At 43.4% G+C, this 15,408-nt stretch overlaps 1 protein-coding gene across 6 annotated transcripts in view; it reads left to right on the plus strand.

Moving 5' to 3' along the window:
- Positions 1–15,408, plus strand: part of VPS8 (VPS8 subunit of CORVET complex) — an 81,911-nt gene that overhangs the window by 17,833 nt on the left and 48,670 nt on the right. For 5 of the 6 annotated variants that reach the window (XM_054204605.1, XM_054204607.1, XM_054204608.1 and 2 more), the window contains 13 exons: positions 1,216–1,283; positions 1,936–2,089; positions 2,192–2,251; positions 3,087–3,194; positions 4,658–4,738; positions 5,841–6,011; positions 8,602–8,676; positions 9,314–9,349; positions 11,584–11,674; positions 12,766–12,812; positions 13,683–13,772; positions 14,155–14,201; positions 14,696–14,918. In XM_054204605.1, the coding sequence (XP_054060580.1) occupies positions 1,216–1,283; positions 1,936–2,089; positions 2,192–2,251; positions 3,087–3,194; positions 4,658–4,738; positions 5,841–6,011; positions 8,602–8,676; positions 9,314–9,349; positions 11,584–11,674; positions 12,766–12,812; positions 13,683–13,772; positions 14,155–14,201; positions 14,696–14,918 (1,251 nt within the window). The remainder of the gene's footprint in view (positions 1–1,215; positions 1,284–1,935; positions 2,090–2,191; positions 2,252–3,086; positions 3,195–4,657; positions 4,739–5,840; positions 6,012–8,601; positions 8,677–9,313; positions 9,350–11,583; positions 11,675–12,765; positions 12,813–13,682; positions 13,773–14,154; positions 14,202–14,695; positions 14,919–15,408) is intronic. The other variant, XM_054204606.1, reaches the window with a different exon arrangement.

Consider the following 15,408-nt stretch of genomic DNA (forward strand, 5'->3'; position numbering starts at 1 on the left):
GCTGTGAGTTGTACTGTAACAAACAACAGTTGTTGTCTGTTATAACTCCTCTCCGATGTCGAAATCTATGAAGAGTTAGTTGCTAGAATATATTTCTCTAAAACTTGCGTTGGTTTGAACTGGTTACGTGACTGGCCAACTGGAAACTTAAGAGACTGAAGTGTAGAAAGCAGCTTCTGTCAGCAGTTTCTCAAGTAACATTTTGGGAATGTTTTGGTTGAAAGAGAAATCATCTATGGCTTCTTTTTCAACATAGTGTTGTCGTCACACACAGAAACTCATATCTGATTTTGTGCGTGGCTTTGTTTTATGTGGACCTCTCCTACCGGGCCATAATGCTCCTTGGCAGCCTGATCAGAGCAGTGACTTCGGTGCATCACCAAAACTCTTCTCTCTCTTCTTCTTTCCTGGACCTTGCTGGGACAGCCAGACCCATACAGTGCCTCACATGGAACTAGTGTAGTGGGTCTGGTGGGGGGCGTTGCTCAAGGACAGGTTCTCATGTACTGGTTGGTCTGACCTGGCTAACCAAAAGTGTTTTGTGGGGGTGAAGGTGCCCCCTTCTGCTGCATCTTCCACGCTTCTGTCTCTGCCATCTTTGCCCTGTGCATAAAGATGAACGTGCCCGATCTTCTGCTCCTAGTGCCCCCCTTCTCTAGCTCCTCACCTAATGGCAGTACCCGCATTGAAGAGTGCTCAGGCACTGCGTTAGAGGCCAGATGCTTGTGCTGCTGATAATTGGGTTCCAGAGTCCTCCTGAAGGGTGCCTCAGCTGTGGCTGTGACCCTTTTTATCTTGATTATTTGGTATCATTAGGAGTTCTGAATGTTTCTGATTTTGGCCTTTTTGTTACTGCAGCTCATTCACCAGCTCTGACACCAGCGCCTGGGCTTGAACTGTGAGGTGTTCTAGGGCAACACAGGTTTTGGTATGCTGTAGTTCTGAGCTGCAATAGAAAGTAATGGGACTTTGGTAACAAAATCTAGCTTGAGGCTCACTGGAGGGGTAAAGATGAAACACAAAATCTTGCTTTTCTTACACATCATAAAAACAACCCCAGTTATTGTCTCAACTGTGTATGTTAAAGGTGTCTTTCTGGTAGGTACAATGCTCATACTTTTGTGTGCTCTTAGTAATGCCATAGTATACATTTTTCTGTCCTTTCTTTTTGTAGTTTATTTCTCAGTGCCACTTTTAATCTAATTATCTGCTCAGTTTACAGATGACCCGACGCTTGCAATTTGCAATGACAGCGGAGGCTCCGTATTTGAACTGTCATTTAAGTAAGACAATAACTCCTAAGTACCCACAGAAAGTACAAGAAACTAATACTGGGTCATAGTTTCTAAAACCTAAGCGCAAAAACGCCACTGAAACCAATAAAGCTACTGTCTGAATGTTGAAGGCATCGCTTAGGGCTGCAGTGTAATTTCACAGCGGAGGCAAGGTGCTCTCTGGCAGTGTAGTAGTCAAAGAATAGCCTAAGTTATTAAGGTATCAATGTTTTGTTCAGAATCATGGCATTCCTTGTGGGGTTCTTGGTAGTTGTCATAAAAGTGCTACCTCTTGGTTTTCCTTGTTTCATTAATGAGAGCTGCCTGCAGTAACTGCTCATTTTGTTCTTGGCCTCTTCAAGAGGAGGAAGGACAAGGAGGAAGGATGGACAGTCTAGGGAGTCTGATCATGCCCAGGGATTTGCAAAACTTTGCTGTTAAATAAGATCTTAAGGAATTCTTGTCTGTATCTGAGCAACTGTATGGGACTGCTTTCAGTGACACACTAAAAGTGATCCCTGAAGCTGTGTAAAGGACTTTAAAAAAAAAAAAACAAACCAAAACTCCAATATTTAGGAAGGATCACTCTTCAGATTTCCTGAGATTGTTGGGCTGATCTCTTCTTAATAGCTAGCCACCAAGCTATTTCCCTTCTTTGCAGGAGGGTTATGGGAGTGAGAACCTGTGAGTCTCGATGTCTCTTCAGTGGCTCAAAGGGGGAAGTTTGCTGTATTGAACCGTTACACGCAAAAGTTGAGCTGAGAGACCATCCTATCACCCAGTATTCCCTGCTGGCCATGGCCTCCCTAACAAAGGTAACTTGCTGCTTGCAGAAGGCTTTGTGTGAGGAATCACAAAGGAGAATTTTTCTGGTGTATACTCAAACATTTTATTTTGCCTTTTTGTTTTTCTTGAAGATACTGGTTATTGGCCTGAAGCCATCTCTGAAAGTGTGGATGACTTTTCCCTACGGTCGTGTGAGTAATGAAACCAAACAGTTGCTTTTTGGATTATGGCTATAATCCTAAAGTGAAGGGGATGGGATTAGGGCGAGGTGGTTGGTATGGCTAGTTTGTTAGCGTGCAGTAAACTCAGCACTGTGGAATCGCAGTGGGAAGCTGTTGGTCTGATGGGTGCAGATTGTGGGCAGAGAGGAGGTGAAAAGGCTGCTTTGAGCTGTACCTATGTGAAAATGCTGAACTTCTCCAATAAGTAGGAAGGTAGGAACTCAGGAGCCCCTCAGCTTCTTGCATTCCCTGCTGCCTCCTGGTCGCACCCACAGATAGGGCATTGACCTGATGATGGCTACAATCACCTTGGGCTGGGGCCATTGCTTTACATAAGAACCATACAATAGAACCTTAATTGCAGGGACAGAAAAAAAGCGGAAATAGAGCACTAAACAGTCTTCTAAACTCTTGATTATTTGCTTCCACTAGTTGCTGCTATAATTCCTATTGGAGAAGCAGCTGGGAGAAAATGTGGGGTATGTTAGATTGGGAGAATGGAGAGGAGGCTGCTAGCAAGCTGTAGCTTGTCCTAGTCCATCAATCCATGTGCGACTGGATCTACAGTAAGCAGCTAGGACACAGGTTTTGTTCTGACTGTCCCAAGAGGCACGTGTTGCCCCTAAAGCATGTGGCTGAACCAAAGAGCACAAGCTACTGCTCACCAGCAGCCCAGGAAATTGCTTTACAGCCAGTGTGTGTACATGGCAAAGCTAGTGAGCAGCAGCTGATGAACACCATGTGTCCTGGAACTGAGGTTCTGCCTTGCGTACCTTCAACACCGGCTGTCCTTTTTGTCTAACAGATGGACCCTTCTAGTGTCCCTCTTCTGGCGTGGCACTTTGTGGCTGTACAGAACTCTGTGAACCCCATGCTTGCATTTTGTCGAGGAGACGTTGTTCATTTTCTTCTGGTAAGCCTTGGGTGTTTTATGCTGCTTTTCAGATAGTCACATCTTAGTCACATATTCAATTGACTGAGCCTCCGTCTCAGTGAAAGGATGATATCTGTGCATGGGGTGTCTGCAGCTTGCACCCCGCTGGGGTAAACAAACCTGCTGGTCAGTGCTCTTCCCTGAGAATCTGGAGGCATGAGCTTTATGTGTTCCAGAAGCTATGACTTGGAGTTTATCTCATTTCTACTGGAGGTAGAAGAATGTAGGTTGTTTTCAGGGAGATAGCATAAATTTGAGATAGCATTTTATTTTTTGCTTTAAAACATGAGTCGGCAAAAAACTTGCATAAACCGCTAAGAGACAACAGCTTTCAGGTCCTGTTGGCATGTGACTTTAGGGCAAGCTGCTCATCCTCTTCGGATCTGCAGAAGTTACACATGCAGACATGGTAGTTTGAAGTTGATTTCATGTCTGATTTCAGCATGAGAGCGGTACACAGGCTTCAGAAAATCTGCCATTTTGTCTTTGAAGTGCTAAGTTTGTTTCCCAGGTCTGCTATCATCTGGGACCTTAAGCTTTGCTCAGGCACTCAGATATTGTGTTGTCTGGATTGAATCCTCTTTCTCCTCTGTCTTTTCTTTTGGTAAACTTGGGGAGAAAGAAAAAGGTATATGTTTAAGCCTGTCTTGCTGCAGATGTCTGTGTACAGAATAACATCAGCCTCTGCACAGACACCCATCTCAGTTATGGCCGGTGGTGCTGCTCTGCTTAGAGGTTACTGAACAACAGCCATGTTACCTGAATTCAGGTCCCTCTTGCTGTACTTCAAATTGTCAAAAAACCTTATTTTTCTTACAGAATGCTTTTTAAGATGATGATGAATTAAAGGCAGTTTCACGTTAGTGTTCGGTAGTTCTGACTTTATGAGCAGAAAGTACAGTAGTTCCAGCATGGGACGAGAGAGGACCCTTGACTGGGAGCTGTCTTTTAGCGTCTCCCTTCAATGCAGTATTCCGGTGGGGCTGAGCCCCTTGGGAGTCAGTGAATGAGAATCAGTCTTCCTTTGGTACTCTGTGTATGAATGCTGCAGGTTTGCACCCCTTTCAGCAGCTGAACTGCCCTGTATAATACATGCGGCGGGGTAGGGGGGAACAATCCTTTGAACACATGTAGTGACAGCTTGTGTATGAGGTACAACTCTTGTAGTACAAATAGGGATTTAAAATTGATCCAGCAGAGGGCGTATATTTTTTTACTGTCCCCTGCTCAGAGCCTTCTGTTTCCTCACTTACACGAGTGCTTTTGAAAGTGAGACAGTGCGCTCCATTTGAGAAGTGTGCGAGCTGCTGCTGCAGGCTCAGCGGGCTTGTCTGAGGGAGCGCCGGGCTCCTGGAGTTGGTGTGATGCCCTCTGGGAACAGAGAGGTTGAGCTGAAGAAAGTCTTTGGGGTTGAGTCAGCCTTGTCCAATTTCTCTTTTTAGGTAAAGAGAGATGATACTGGTGCAATACATGTCACTAAGCAGAGGCAGCTTCACCTACACTATGACCTCATCAACTTTACTGTAAGTCTCAATACTATAGAATGGTTAACTTTTTTTTTTGCACTAGTTTCCTTATATACGTATCTCAATACATTTACATAGAATAGTTCTATTTTATTGGCGTTACAAATGTAGCGTAAGAACCGTCTGTGTTTAGCTGGGGCTAACTAACTGAAAATGTCCTTAAACTTGAGACTCGGTGGAAAACCAGCACAAGTGAAATAGCAAGTAGTAGCTAAAGGATAAAGAATTAGTAGCATGGAGGCAAAAATATGGCCCTTTCTTGGCAAGGAGGGGCGGCCTTGTTGAGGAAATATTTTCAAGAGCCAGAGAGAACCTGGCAGGAAAGATTTTTATTCTATAGTCTCACTAAAAAGAATGCAAACCTCTACGTAATCAGCTCCGTAGAAGTCTGGTGTTTCCATACATGAGTGCTTGCTAAAGCACCATAATTGTTTGATGCTTTCAACAACAAAAAAAATTGTTCAATTCTAAAACACTTTAAAGAATACAGCGAGTGAAACATGAAATGCCAAAATACCCAGATGGACATCCACATCAGCTAGAACTCGAGGTTTGTTAACAAATATGCTTGGCTGTTAGAAAAAAAAAAAATAATTTAAAAGCAGCAAAAAAAGCCTTTTTATTTGTGGGTTTTGGGGCATAAAAGTAGAAGCCACAGAATGTGGATGACAGGCTTTGAGTTAAACCTAGATGTATTTTTTTCTCTTTTTAATGCCTCCTGATGCCATATTTGCCTCCTAAGGTATTTGACAACAAGTGTTGTAGTAGTCTTGGTTTTGAGACCTTTGGATAGAAAGTGTGCTGGAGCGTAAGTAGTGCACCAACTCTGGTGGGTTGCTGTTTGTCTACAGGTGTTTTCTGTGAAGAAGGTTCCTTGTAATTTTTCTCAGTGTTAAAGCTGATACTCCAGAAGGAGCCTCCCTGTCTCCGCCTTTGGAGTTATGCGTGGGTGCCCTTGTGAAGTAACCGTGTATAGTAACAAAGCGACGAGCCATCCTAGAACTTCCAGTGTTGATACTTGGGGATGTGGCCAGAGCCTGTTCAGTTGGCCTCTAATTGTGTATGCATTGCTGAAACCTGCAATTTGTTGCTTTTCCAGTGGATAAACTCACGGACAGCAGTGCTTCTGGACAGTGTGGAGAAGCTGCATGTTATAGATCGTCAGACGCAGGAGGAGCTGGAGACCATAGAGATCTCGGAAGTTCAGCTAGTCTACAACAGCAGCCACTTCAAATCGCTGGCTACGGGAGGCAACGTCAGCGAAGCCCTGGTAGGCACAAATGACCCGCTCATGTTAGGTAATTCTGGTTTGGATATGCCCTAAGTGGAAGCCTGGAGCTTCAGAAAAAAAGCCTTTTTGGAGCATCTCAGAAGTCATACGTGGCGTTGGTGTGGCCAACTGACAGATCACGTTTCCTTTTGTGCATTGTTGTTTTTAGGAGCTGCTCTTAAGTTACCAAGCTTTGGAATACTCTGTACAGGAGAAAAGCTGATGTGCTTTATTTTTCAAGAGACTCCTATAGGCTTTTCTACTGTGTATGCCACAAATACCCTCCTGTAGCAATGCCTGTGCAGTACATGCGTTCCCTGCCCTCATCTCATAGTTTGTCATGCAGGGGTAGAGCGGACGAAACATAGTACCTACACTTCTGGGCACTACGCTTCTTTCTTGTTTGAAGTAAGAAACCCAAAACATCCATATAACTGGAAGTTGCAACACTTCAAACATTGTGTTTTCTACTTTTTCCTCTTTTGTTTATTTGTTTTATTTTGACTTTCATGCCTTTTTTTTAATTTTTTTTTTTTTGGACCCTGGCCCGTGTGGTGTCTGACATGTTTTATTCCTACAGTAGGTGTTAATTTCAGTGCCTCCTGAGAGCTCCTGTAACCCACCTGTGCCTTTTGCAGCAGACTTACTTTGACGTGGTATTTGTATTGCACTGTGGAGGGGTTTTTAAGGCCGTGGTTGCGGGGCACATTGTTGCTTTCAGTAGAAAATCAGTGTTTTTCTATTTTGGAAAAAAATTGCCAAGAGTGTGTGTAAGGAAAGGGCCTTCCGTCCTTGCATTCAGGCCTCCCAGTGCTTCACCAGAGATAGCCCAGGGGTTCTGAAGCTCCACAGCTGGACGATGCGGTTCCTATTCTATTCTAGCATTGCCCTGTGAGACTTGCTGACCCAAACAGTTAGCAGAAGGCTCATGTGGGTCTGTAGTTTGGATCAGGAACTTCAAGCCCAGCATATAGTCGTGACTCAGCTGCAGAAGCCCAGGGAGAAAGGCCTTCAATGCAGGATGGCAGGATTTCATAAAAAAAGACCTTTCTGTCATGGTTCCCTTTCAGCACCAAGGGACAGAGTGCTTCTTCCAGCCAGATCTGTGAGGAGTCTTTGCCTTTTGAGCTACATAGCTGCTGCTTATCTGGCTTTCACTGCTTTATCTGCTTCACGCTGCTAGCATTGCTGTCATTCTTTCTGCTGTGTACTGTACACATTCAGATGTGTACTGGGGAAGAAAGAGTCAGAAGGTGGAGTCTAGTGTGAGTTAGCTTATGCCACATGATCTGGAACTGGCCAGGCACAACCTCACAGAACATAGCTAGAGATTGGCACTGAGGTGCTATACGAGCTCTGCTGGCTAGGATATGTCGTTATCCAGAGCTTTTCACTCACTTCCAGAAACTCTGCAGTGCCCTGTGAGGACTTCTGGTGGTTACCATTAAAGCCAGAGACATGTGGCTTGAAAAAACTGGGCCCAAATAAGTGCTGCCTGTTAAAGTGCTATTCTAAGTCTAGAAAAGACCCCTGCTTAATTCACAGACTGTAAGTGGCAGATGAGATCTGAAGTCTATAATGCCATTTTGAAATACTGAGGATGTGAAACAGGCAGTCTCTTCCCTTGCATTGCAGTAGGAATTGCAAGACAACCTATTCCAGAGCAATTCAAGTCAAGGACAATTTCTGATGGGAAGCTTTTTTTTTCTCTCCCCATGACTGAGAGGATCAGAAATATACCTTTTCCTGTGTTAGTTCTGCAGACATTCTGGAAGGCAAATCTTAGATGAGGCTGCTACTTCCATAAGAGATATCCTGGTTTCAAAGATGCCTGGGTTTGTGAATGAAGACCATCAGACCCTGTTCTTCTACTGCAGCATCTAAAGAAAGATGCAGGGAATATCTGCTATTTCAGCCTTGGGTTGTGTGCTGAGCAGGTGGAAGTGTTGTTATGGTAGTCCCTGGAATGGGCACACTTTTCAGCAGTGGGAAGAGATCTGGGAAGCTTCCCTACCTGGCCAGACTGAGAAAAGTACAGGACAAACTGCTCTTCCCTGCGTAACTGTGCAGCAGAGTAGGAAGCAAGCGCTGCCCATGCACTGTGGTAAAATCTATAATTTTGATGTGACCCTCCATTTCTCACACTGTAAATGTGCCCATAATACAGCCTTTTGAATACTGGTCACTGGCATTCAAACTTCTGTTGTAGCAGCTCTCACTTCAGTAACATTCCTTCCATCTATGTCTCCTTGACATTGGCTTTTGAGGAAGATTTGTGAAGAAGCAGATGTCAACTAAAGAGCCCCCATAACTTTTTTGCATCTGAGGATAGACACAGAGCACTTACTCCATCGTGTTTTCTGGGCAGCCAGAGCTCAGTAGCACTTTAAACTGCATTCGCGAGCAGGAAGGAGCGACAGCAGAGCTTTTTTACTTCCTACTGCTCAGCAATCTGTGGTGTTCTCTCCTAATCCTCGTTTTGATTTCTGAATTACAAAGTGTCTCTAAAGTTCAAGTGTATGTATGCTTCTTGGGAAATTTTACAAAAACAAAAAGCAATTTTACTTACATGTACTTTTTCTCCCTGTAGGCATTGGTTGGAGAGAAGGCTTGTTATCAGTCCATCAGCAGCTGTGGCGGTCAGGTCTTTTACCTTGGAACGAAGGTAAATGTAGAGAGTTTTTAATAAAAATGCAGGGCATTCACTGTTGATGGTAGTTCATTTTCTGGAGAAGGGCAATTTCTTATTCTATGGAGATGTGAATCAGGGGTGGGTTCTTTGTGCACTTATGTTGTGGGATTAAAGAAATGTGCAATAATTTGTTCTCAGCCAAGGTATGGGCTAAGTAAGACATTGTCATAGTTTCACAGTATCCTGGTTCATGCTGCTTAAAGGTAGACTTAGCATTACCTTACTGACATCTCCTCTGTCCTAAATGCGCTAGTGAGTAAACAGAAGAAAATAAGACAACAGGGAAAACGAGACTCTGTTGCATGGAATGATAAAAGGAATATCCTTTTCACTTTTCCTGTCCTGCAGTGCAGGCTGTCTGCGAAAAGGCAGAGAGAGGTGGCCTGCACGATGGCACGCGGACGTAGGGGAAGAAGTGATGAGGGGTGGTATCTTGGAGGTCATGTAGAGGATGTTTTCTGTTAAATATAAACATATAATTTATTCCTGCCGTGCCAAGCTTGAGGATTGCTTTACTTAGCTTCATCTAAGCTTCGTAGTACCATCATGCTCTGCTGGGTCTGGGGTACCACAGGCTGCGTAACTTTTTTTTTTTTTCTTCCTTTTTTAGTCTGTTCACGTCATGACATTGAGAAGCTGGAGAGAGGTACGTTGAGAGGAAAACTGTACAACTTAGTAGGTTTGAATTCCTTAAATACAGCATGAGAGGGGGGAGCATTTGTGAAGCATGTCCTGAGCGCTGTGTTCAGGATCCCCGATTGCTACGCACAGCCAGCACCGTAGGTACTCTGCCTTCCATGGTGGGATGCTATGGGACTCCTGCTTACATGAGCTTGCAGGCTGAATGGAGACCTTGTTCTCCCAAGCAAGACACAATGCCTCGCCATGTTTCAGCTTCTGTTAACAAGGCAGGGTTAGTGCAAGGTATGTCTTTGGAGGGCTGTGTAAGTGTAAGCCTTCTATCTGCCAGATAAACATACAGGAGTGGAAGGAAATCTGGTTTGCTATATTTCGTCTCCAGCTACTGCAGGAATTACACCGTAAAATTCATCAAAGACTACCTTGAAAGTTAATTGGATTTTAGATCCTTGTTTCTGTTGGTAGAAGACTCTTATTTTTTTGAACATTGTTTCTCTGACAGCTGAAACCCTATCAAGTTCCACACTAAAGTTCTTGGTGATCTATTTATGTCTATTTGTTCCTGCGTTGTTCTTTTCACTTGAGTTAAACAGCAGGTTTTCCTTTCTGGATTATAGCTTTGCAGTATGTATATTCAGTGTATGCATGTTCTCGCTCAGACTTTGTTTTGCGAGACTAAGCAAAGCTCTTTCATCATCCTCTTGTAAGAATACCTTCTCATTCCTTTCTTTCTTCATAGTCACTGTTCTCCGCACCTCCTTTGTGCTTGATTTCTTGAGTATACATAAACACTTTGGCACATGTTACTCTGGGTAGGGTCTTGTAAGTGCCATGCACAATGTCACCTGTTCTTTGCGTTCTCTGCCAGATAACATCATTCCTCACCCATCCTTGGGGTTCGTTTTGCTGTTCCTTTGGCTACATTATTATGTCTGTGGCTTCTGGCACTCTGGAGATTCACCAGTACCCCATAGCCAAACTCTTATTTCTGCTCTAAGTTGCTCGTACCATTGGATTCTTACTTCTGTTCATTCATTCTTCGCTCATACTTCTAATAACCAGCCTTAGGGGTCATCCTGTTGTTTCTGTCTTTCTTGTCAGCTGTCTCATGTTACATGTTGACAGTTGGTAACCAGCAAACTTCATTAGTAAATTCAGCTTATGCCAAATTATTTGACCAAATCATTATGTAGAAGGGGGCTTCAAGGCTGATTCTCAGGGAACTCCCCAATAATTTTTTTTCCAGTCTCATATTTCTCCTTGAAGCAACAACCTTCACCATTTTTCCTCTTACCTGCTTTATGGCTCTTGTACACATCCAGGGTGATAAGTTCCTCCATGTGACTCTATTGAACTTTGATACAATTGCTGCTTTTTGTTACCAAGATCACTTTCCGCTGCTAATTCTCCCTCCAGCCATTCACTGCTTCTAGTAAACTGTTAATGAAAAGTCTTGCTTTGACCAATGGTTTAATGTGCTGGTTTTCCTAGAATTCAGAAGTCAGTCACAACTTATATGCTCTGAGCCAACCTCCTTCTAATTACTTTGTAGTTTCTGATGTACTGGAGGCCTCGTTATTGTAGGGGACTTTCTCAGGAGTTGCAATGGAGTGTGTGAGGTATTAGGGTGTCAAGCTGAGAGTTCTTGCTGCAGTACACAATGCTGGTCTAAGACTCAGGATCTCTCTTCCCTCAAAGAGTACTTTAACATTTTTACCTGGCATAAGAAGACTAGTGGTTAGTGGTGCTCAGCCTTCTGTGCTAATGATTCCTTAAAGTAGAAGACTCGTGACCTGCTTCAGTCCTTGTTGACTGTGAACTCAGAAGAAAACCAAAGGTAGGATGAGTACGCCTGTACGCTGAAAACATGGCAGAGCTTTTTGTTGTGCTCTAAGTGATGGGGCAAGGACAGGGAATGGAAAGCTTTTATTGTGATTGCAGACACGCACTGATACTGTGGGTCTCCATCCATCAAGCGTCTGACCTAAAATGCAGCCCACAGGGACTTGATGTACTGGGCCCTGACATTTCTTTGTCTTTTTTTAACTGCCCAGCAGAAAATGTGCATGTGAGAGAATCTTTTTGAGATACTCTCCTTTACTGCAATGTGTTGAGAGCTGCTGACGTTTCCTGTCCCCTTGCTGTCAGGGATCATGACTCGCTACTGGTAAATGCTGATCTTAAGTGTGAGGGGATCATCTTTTGTGTAATACTAAGGTCCGGTATGACTTGTTATTTTAGAGAGTTGATCACCTGCTGAAACAAGAGCGTCTCACTGATGCCCTGGCTCTAGCTTGGTCTTTTTATGAAGGTAAAGCAAAGGCTGTAGTAGGTAAGTTTTGTTGGTGTGTGTTGTGTTTTGTTTTTTTTTAATTGAAACCACTAGTGAAGGTTTCAAACCTATGCATGTGCTGAAATCACTGTTGCAGGGGGAAAAAAAAAAGGGAAGAGAATTGAATTGAAGAAGAGAAAGTAGGGTTGGGTTTGGCAGAAATAACACCTCTGATATGGATTGATTTGGCTTTTTTAGCATCATAAGTCCCTTTAGCAGCCTGCTATTTTCAAATGAAAATCAGACTTGTTACGACTCCTGTCTGTTGTCACTTTGCCATGAAGGAGGTGGATCCAGGTGGTAGAATATTCCTGAAGGTCATGCATGACCTGTAGGTAATCTTCAGTGTGATGTTCTGTCACCTCTGCCAAGCAGGTACTTTCATTCAGGTCTCCTCTGACTATACAACTGACTGAAAGAACTGCTGGGGTTTGGCACCATGTTTCCTGTAAAGGAGGATGCTTTGCATGCACTTAGCTTGTTAGGATAAACATGTTAATTATGCCAGAAATTGTGCCTTGAACGGTCTGATTTGGACCGGACACATTGAATTTTCAGTCAATAACTTCTGATGGTTTTGACAGATGGGACTCAAGTTCTCAGGATAAGATCCTCCTGCTGTGAATTTGCTAATATAGGAACATGTGCTTCCTTTAATGCATGGATGTAATGCAATTAAGCCACTCGTTTTTCAGTATTCAAAAGAATTACTGTCTTTTTGAGTTGGCATTTGAGAATTGTTTGCTCTTACAGTGTATTTAATTCAGCTTCTTTGCATGAGAGCATCCTCCAGCAATTAGCCTCATGTACAGTCTTTAACAGCCCTCCATTATTTGTTCTCTCAATGTTAAACAGCACTCAGATCTGTTCTGGCCATTCCTGTGCTGGAACAGTCTCTACATTGGGAGAATAAGCTCTTCAAAAGAAGAGCAAGCTAAAAGTAGACCACAAAATTGTGTTTTTAGATATCTTAGATATAAGACCTCTCTGTCTTAAGGGTAGTAGTGTTGGCATCTGAACTGTGGGATTTACATGTCCACTTGTAGCTTAGATGAGAAAAGTTTCTTTTTTCCCTTCCTCATTCTTTCTAGGCTTGTCTGGGGACACGAGCAAGCGGAAAGCAGTCATTGCAGACCGAGTGAGTTGCTGATCTCCTCCTAACCGGAGTTTCATGTATGCTGATGTGATACTAACTGTCCTTGGACGGAGTGGCTTCTGTCCTCCAGAAGTTAGTCCAACTAACTCTAGAAAGTGTACATGTGCCTCTTGCTAAGGCTGTGAACAGGATTTAGGAGAGAGTTGGAAATACCTTTTGGGTAAAGGTGGGGATAAAATCTGCAGCAGTAGCAAAGCAAAATGTGACATTATCATCCAGGCCTTGAGGTCTCTGGTACCTTTTTTGTAGGTAACTCCAGAGTTTCCTGACCTCTGGTTGGCAAGTGTCAATCAGTGTATAACCTGCTGACTCTTAGGGTGAAAACTTTGCTCCATGTATACATGGACATGGAATAAACTCTTCAACTAGTCCTTTTCAGTTGTTACAGGAATCTGTGTCTGGGAAGGGTGTGTTTAAAATACATAATTATTGCAATAATTATTCACCTGTACTTTGTTCTTCGTGGATATCTTATTTTCAGGTAAATGAGTGTTAGTATTTAAGATACTATAACTTAAGCTTTGGGTAAAAACCACGGCCCAGATGAGCTTTGTGCTTCAGGATGTGTTCGTTGGCCTGAAAATTTGCTGGCAGACCGGCTGCCCAGTTTCTCGGTCAGTTAAAGTTAGCGTAGGCCTTCAGTATCCAACTGAGCCACTTTTATGCCGTGTCGTGCCATTGCCTCTTGGTAGCCTCTTCCCCCTTCTCCTTCCTGCCCACAATAGGTCATACCCAGAATGGGACAACAGAGTTTACGTTGCTGCCAACCCCCAAGTCAGACTATTAAATGTACTACCAAGTAAAGCCTCTAGTGTAGGATGTGAGTGAATTTTCTTGTTTATTGTAATTCAGATGGTTGAAATCCTTCTCCATTACGCCGATCGGACTTTGAAGAAATGTCCTGACCAAGGAAAAATCCAGGTTATGGAGCAACATTTTCAGGTATGGTGCTCTAGAGGACTCTCTTGTATAGATCTTTTGAATTTTTCAATCAGACCTTGCTTTGCTGCAAAAATTACTTGTCTATTTTTGAAAAATATCGCTGTGGTTCACCTGAACTCTCACCTCTCTTGTGTGCTCTAATGAAATCAGGACTTAGTCACAGTGAGGTGGCGGAGTAGAACCTGTACAGCCTCTGTCCTCTGCAGAAGGGTGATTAGAGCTTTTGTCCATATGAAAGAGCATATGGGAAAACCTGTAACCATGCCAGCTACCAGCTGACTCAGATAACTCATTGATTCTGCTCTGTGTTGGCCAGGCTTCATTTTGTGCTCTGCAGGATTTTTGCCAGTCCCTACAGCTTTTTTTGTGTTTTCTTCCGCAGGACGTGGTGCCTGTCATAGTTGATTACTGTCTCTTACTCCAGCGCACGTAAGTCTGAGTTTGCAAGCCTGTCTCCCAAGGTGGACCTCCAACCCGTATAGTCCTGAGTGCTGTCTCCTATAATACCACATGGTTTAGAGGAATTCTATCGTATCATATATCACAGTTTAGAGGAACGCGTAAAAACTGATACTAAAGTCAGGTTACTCAGTACTCAAAGAAAAGCGCATCTTAAATTTTCATTGATGTGTTGAGGAAGAAAAGTTTGCCTCAAACTGTTTCCCCAACACCAGCTGCCTTGATAGATTTTCCTATTGTCATTATTTCCCCTCCAACAGCAGGGGTGTTTTGTGCTGCAGCATCCATAGATTTGTTCTGTGCAGTTGCCTGTAACTTGCATCAGTATAGGAGCTGAACAGGGCATTCAGCTCCTGAGTTTGAGAAATAGAGAAAATGGAGTTTCATTTGAAGCCCTCAGAAAGTAGATAAGTAAGGAGATTTTAGTAAGATTATTTGATAACTAAACATTTCTTTCCCTCTAGGGATCTATTATTTAACCAGATATATGATAAGATGAGTGAGAATTCTGTAGCTAAAGGCGTCTTTCTGGAGTGCTTGGAGCCATATATCTTAAGTGATAAGCTGATGGGAATCACAGCTCAAGTGATGAAAGACTTGCTGCTTCACTTCCAAGACAAGAACAGGTTGGAGAACTTGGAAGCCTGCATTGTGCATATGGATATCACCAGCTTAGACATACAGCAGGTGAGCTGTTGTACTGTATACCGTATTGAGTTCCTCTGAATACATCACAACATGCCCTAGTCACTGATGCAAACTGGTTGTGCTTTTAAGCACAGCGTAGCACATGGAAAACAAGGTGTCACCTTTCAGCAGACAAGATTTATGTAGTCTAAATCATTCATGCCTTTTGGGTGCTAATTTGTAACAGAACTTAACCCTGTGTCCCTGGGATCAAATTCAGTGAATATGGGAATTCCTTAGCATGGCTGTGTCCATCCTGCATACTCCTACAAATGTGGTTTGCTCCCCCAGTTTGTGTCCTGGGATAGATATCAGCAGTGGAATGGGTTGGAAACTCCTAGTCCGTCAGGATTAGTCTGATATTCACAATCAGTCTTCCCTGCTTTGAGTGCCTTACCTAAAATCAAAGGCTGCAAGGGCACTAGAAACTGAAGTTGCGTTTGTCAGTTTGGTGCTTGCCAGCCTGCTCTGCTCAGGCGCTAGCTCTTGC

Source organism: Rissa tridactyla, chromosome 6, assembly GCF_028500815.1.
Source record: "Rissa tridactyla isolate bRisTri1 chromosome 6, bRisTri1.patW.cur.20221130, whole genome shotgun sequence".
Classification (NCBI taxonomy): domain Eukaryota; kingdom Metazoa; phylum Chordata; class Aves; order Charadriiformes; family Laridae; genus Rissa; species Rissa tridactyla.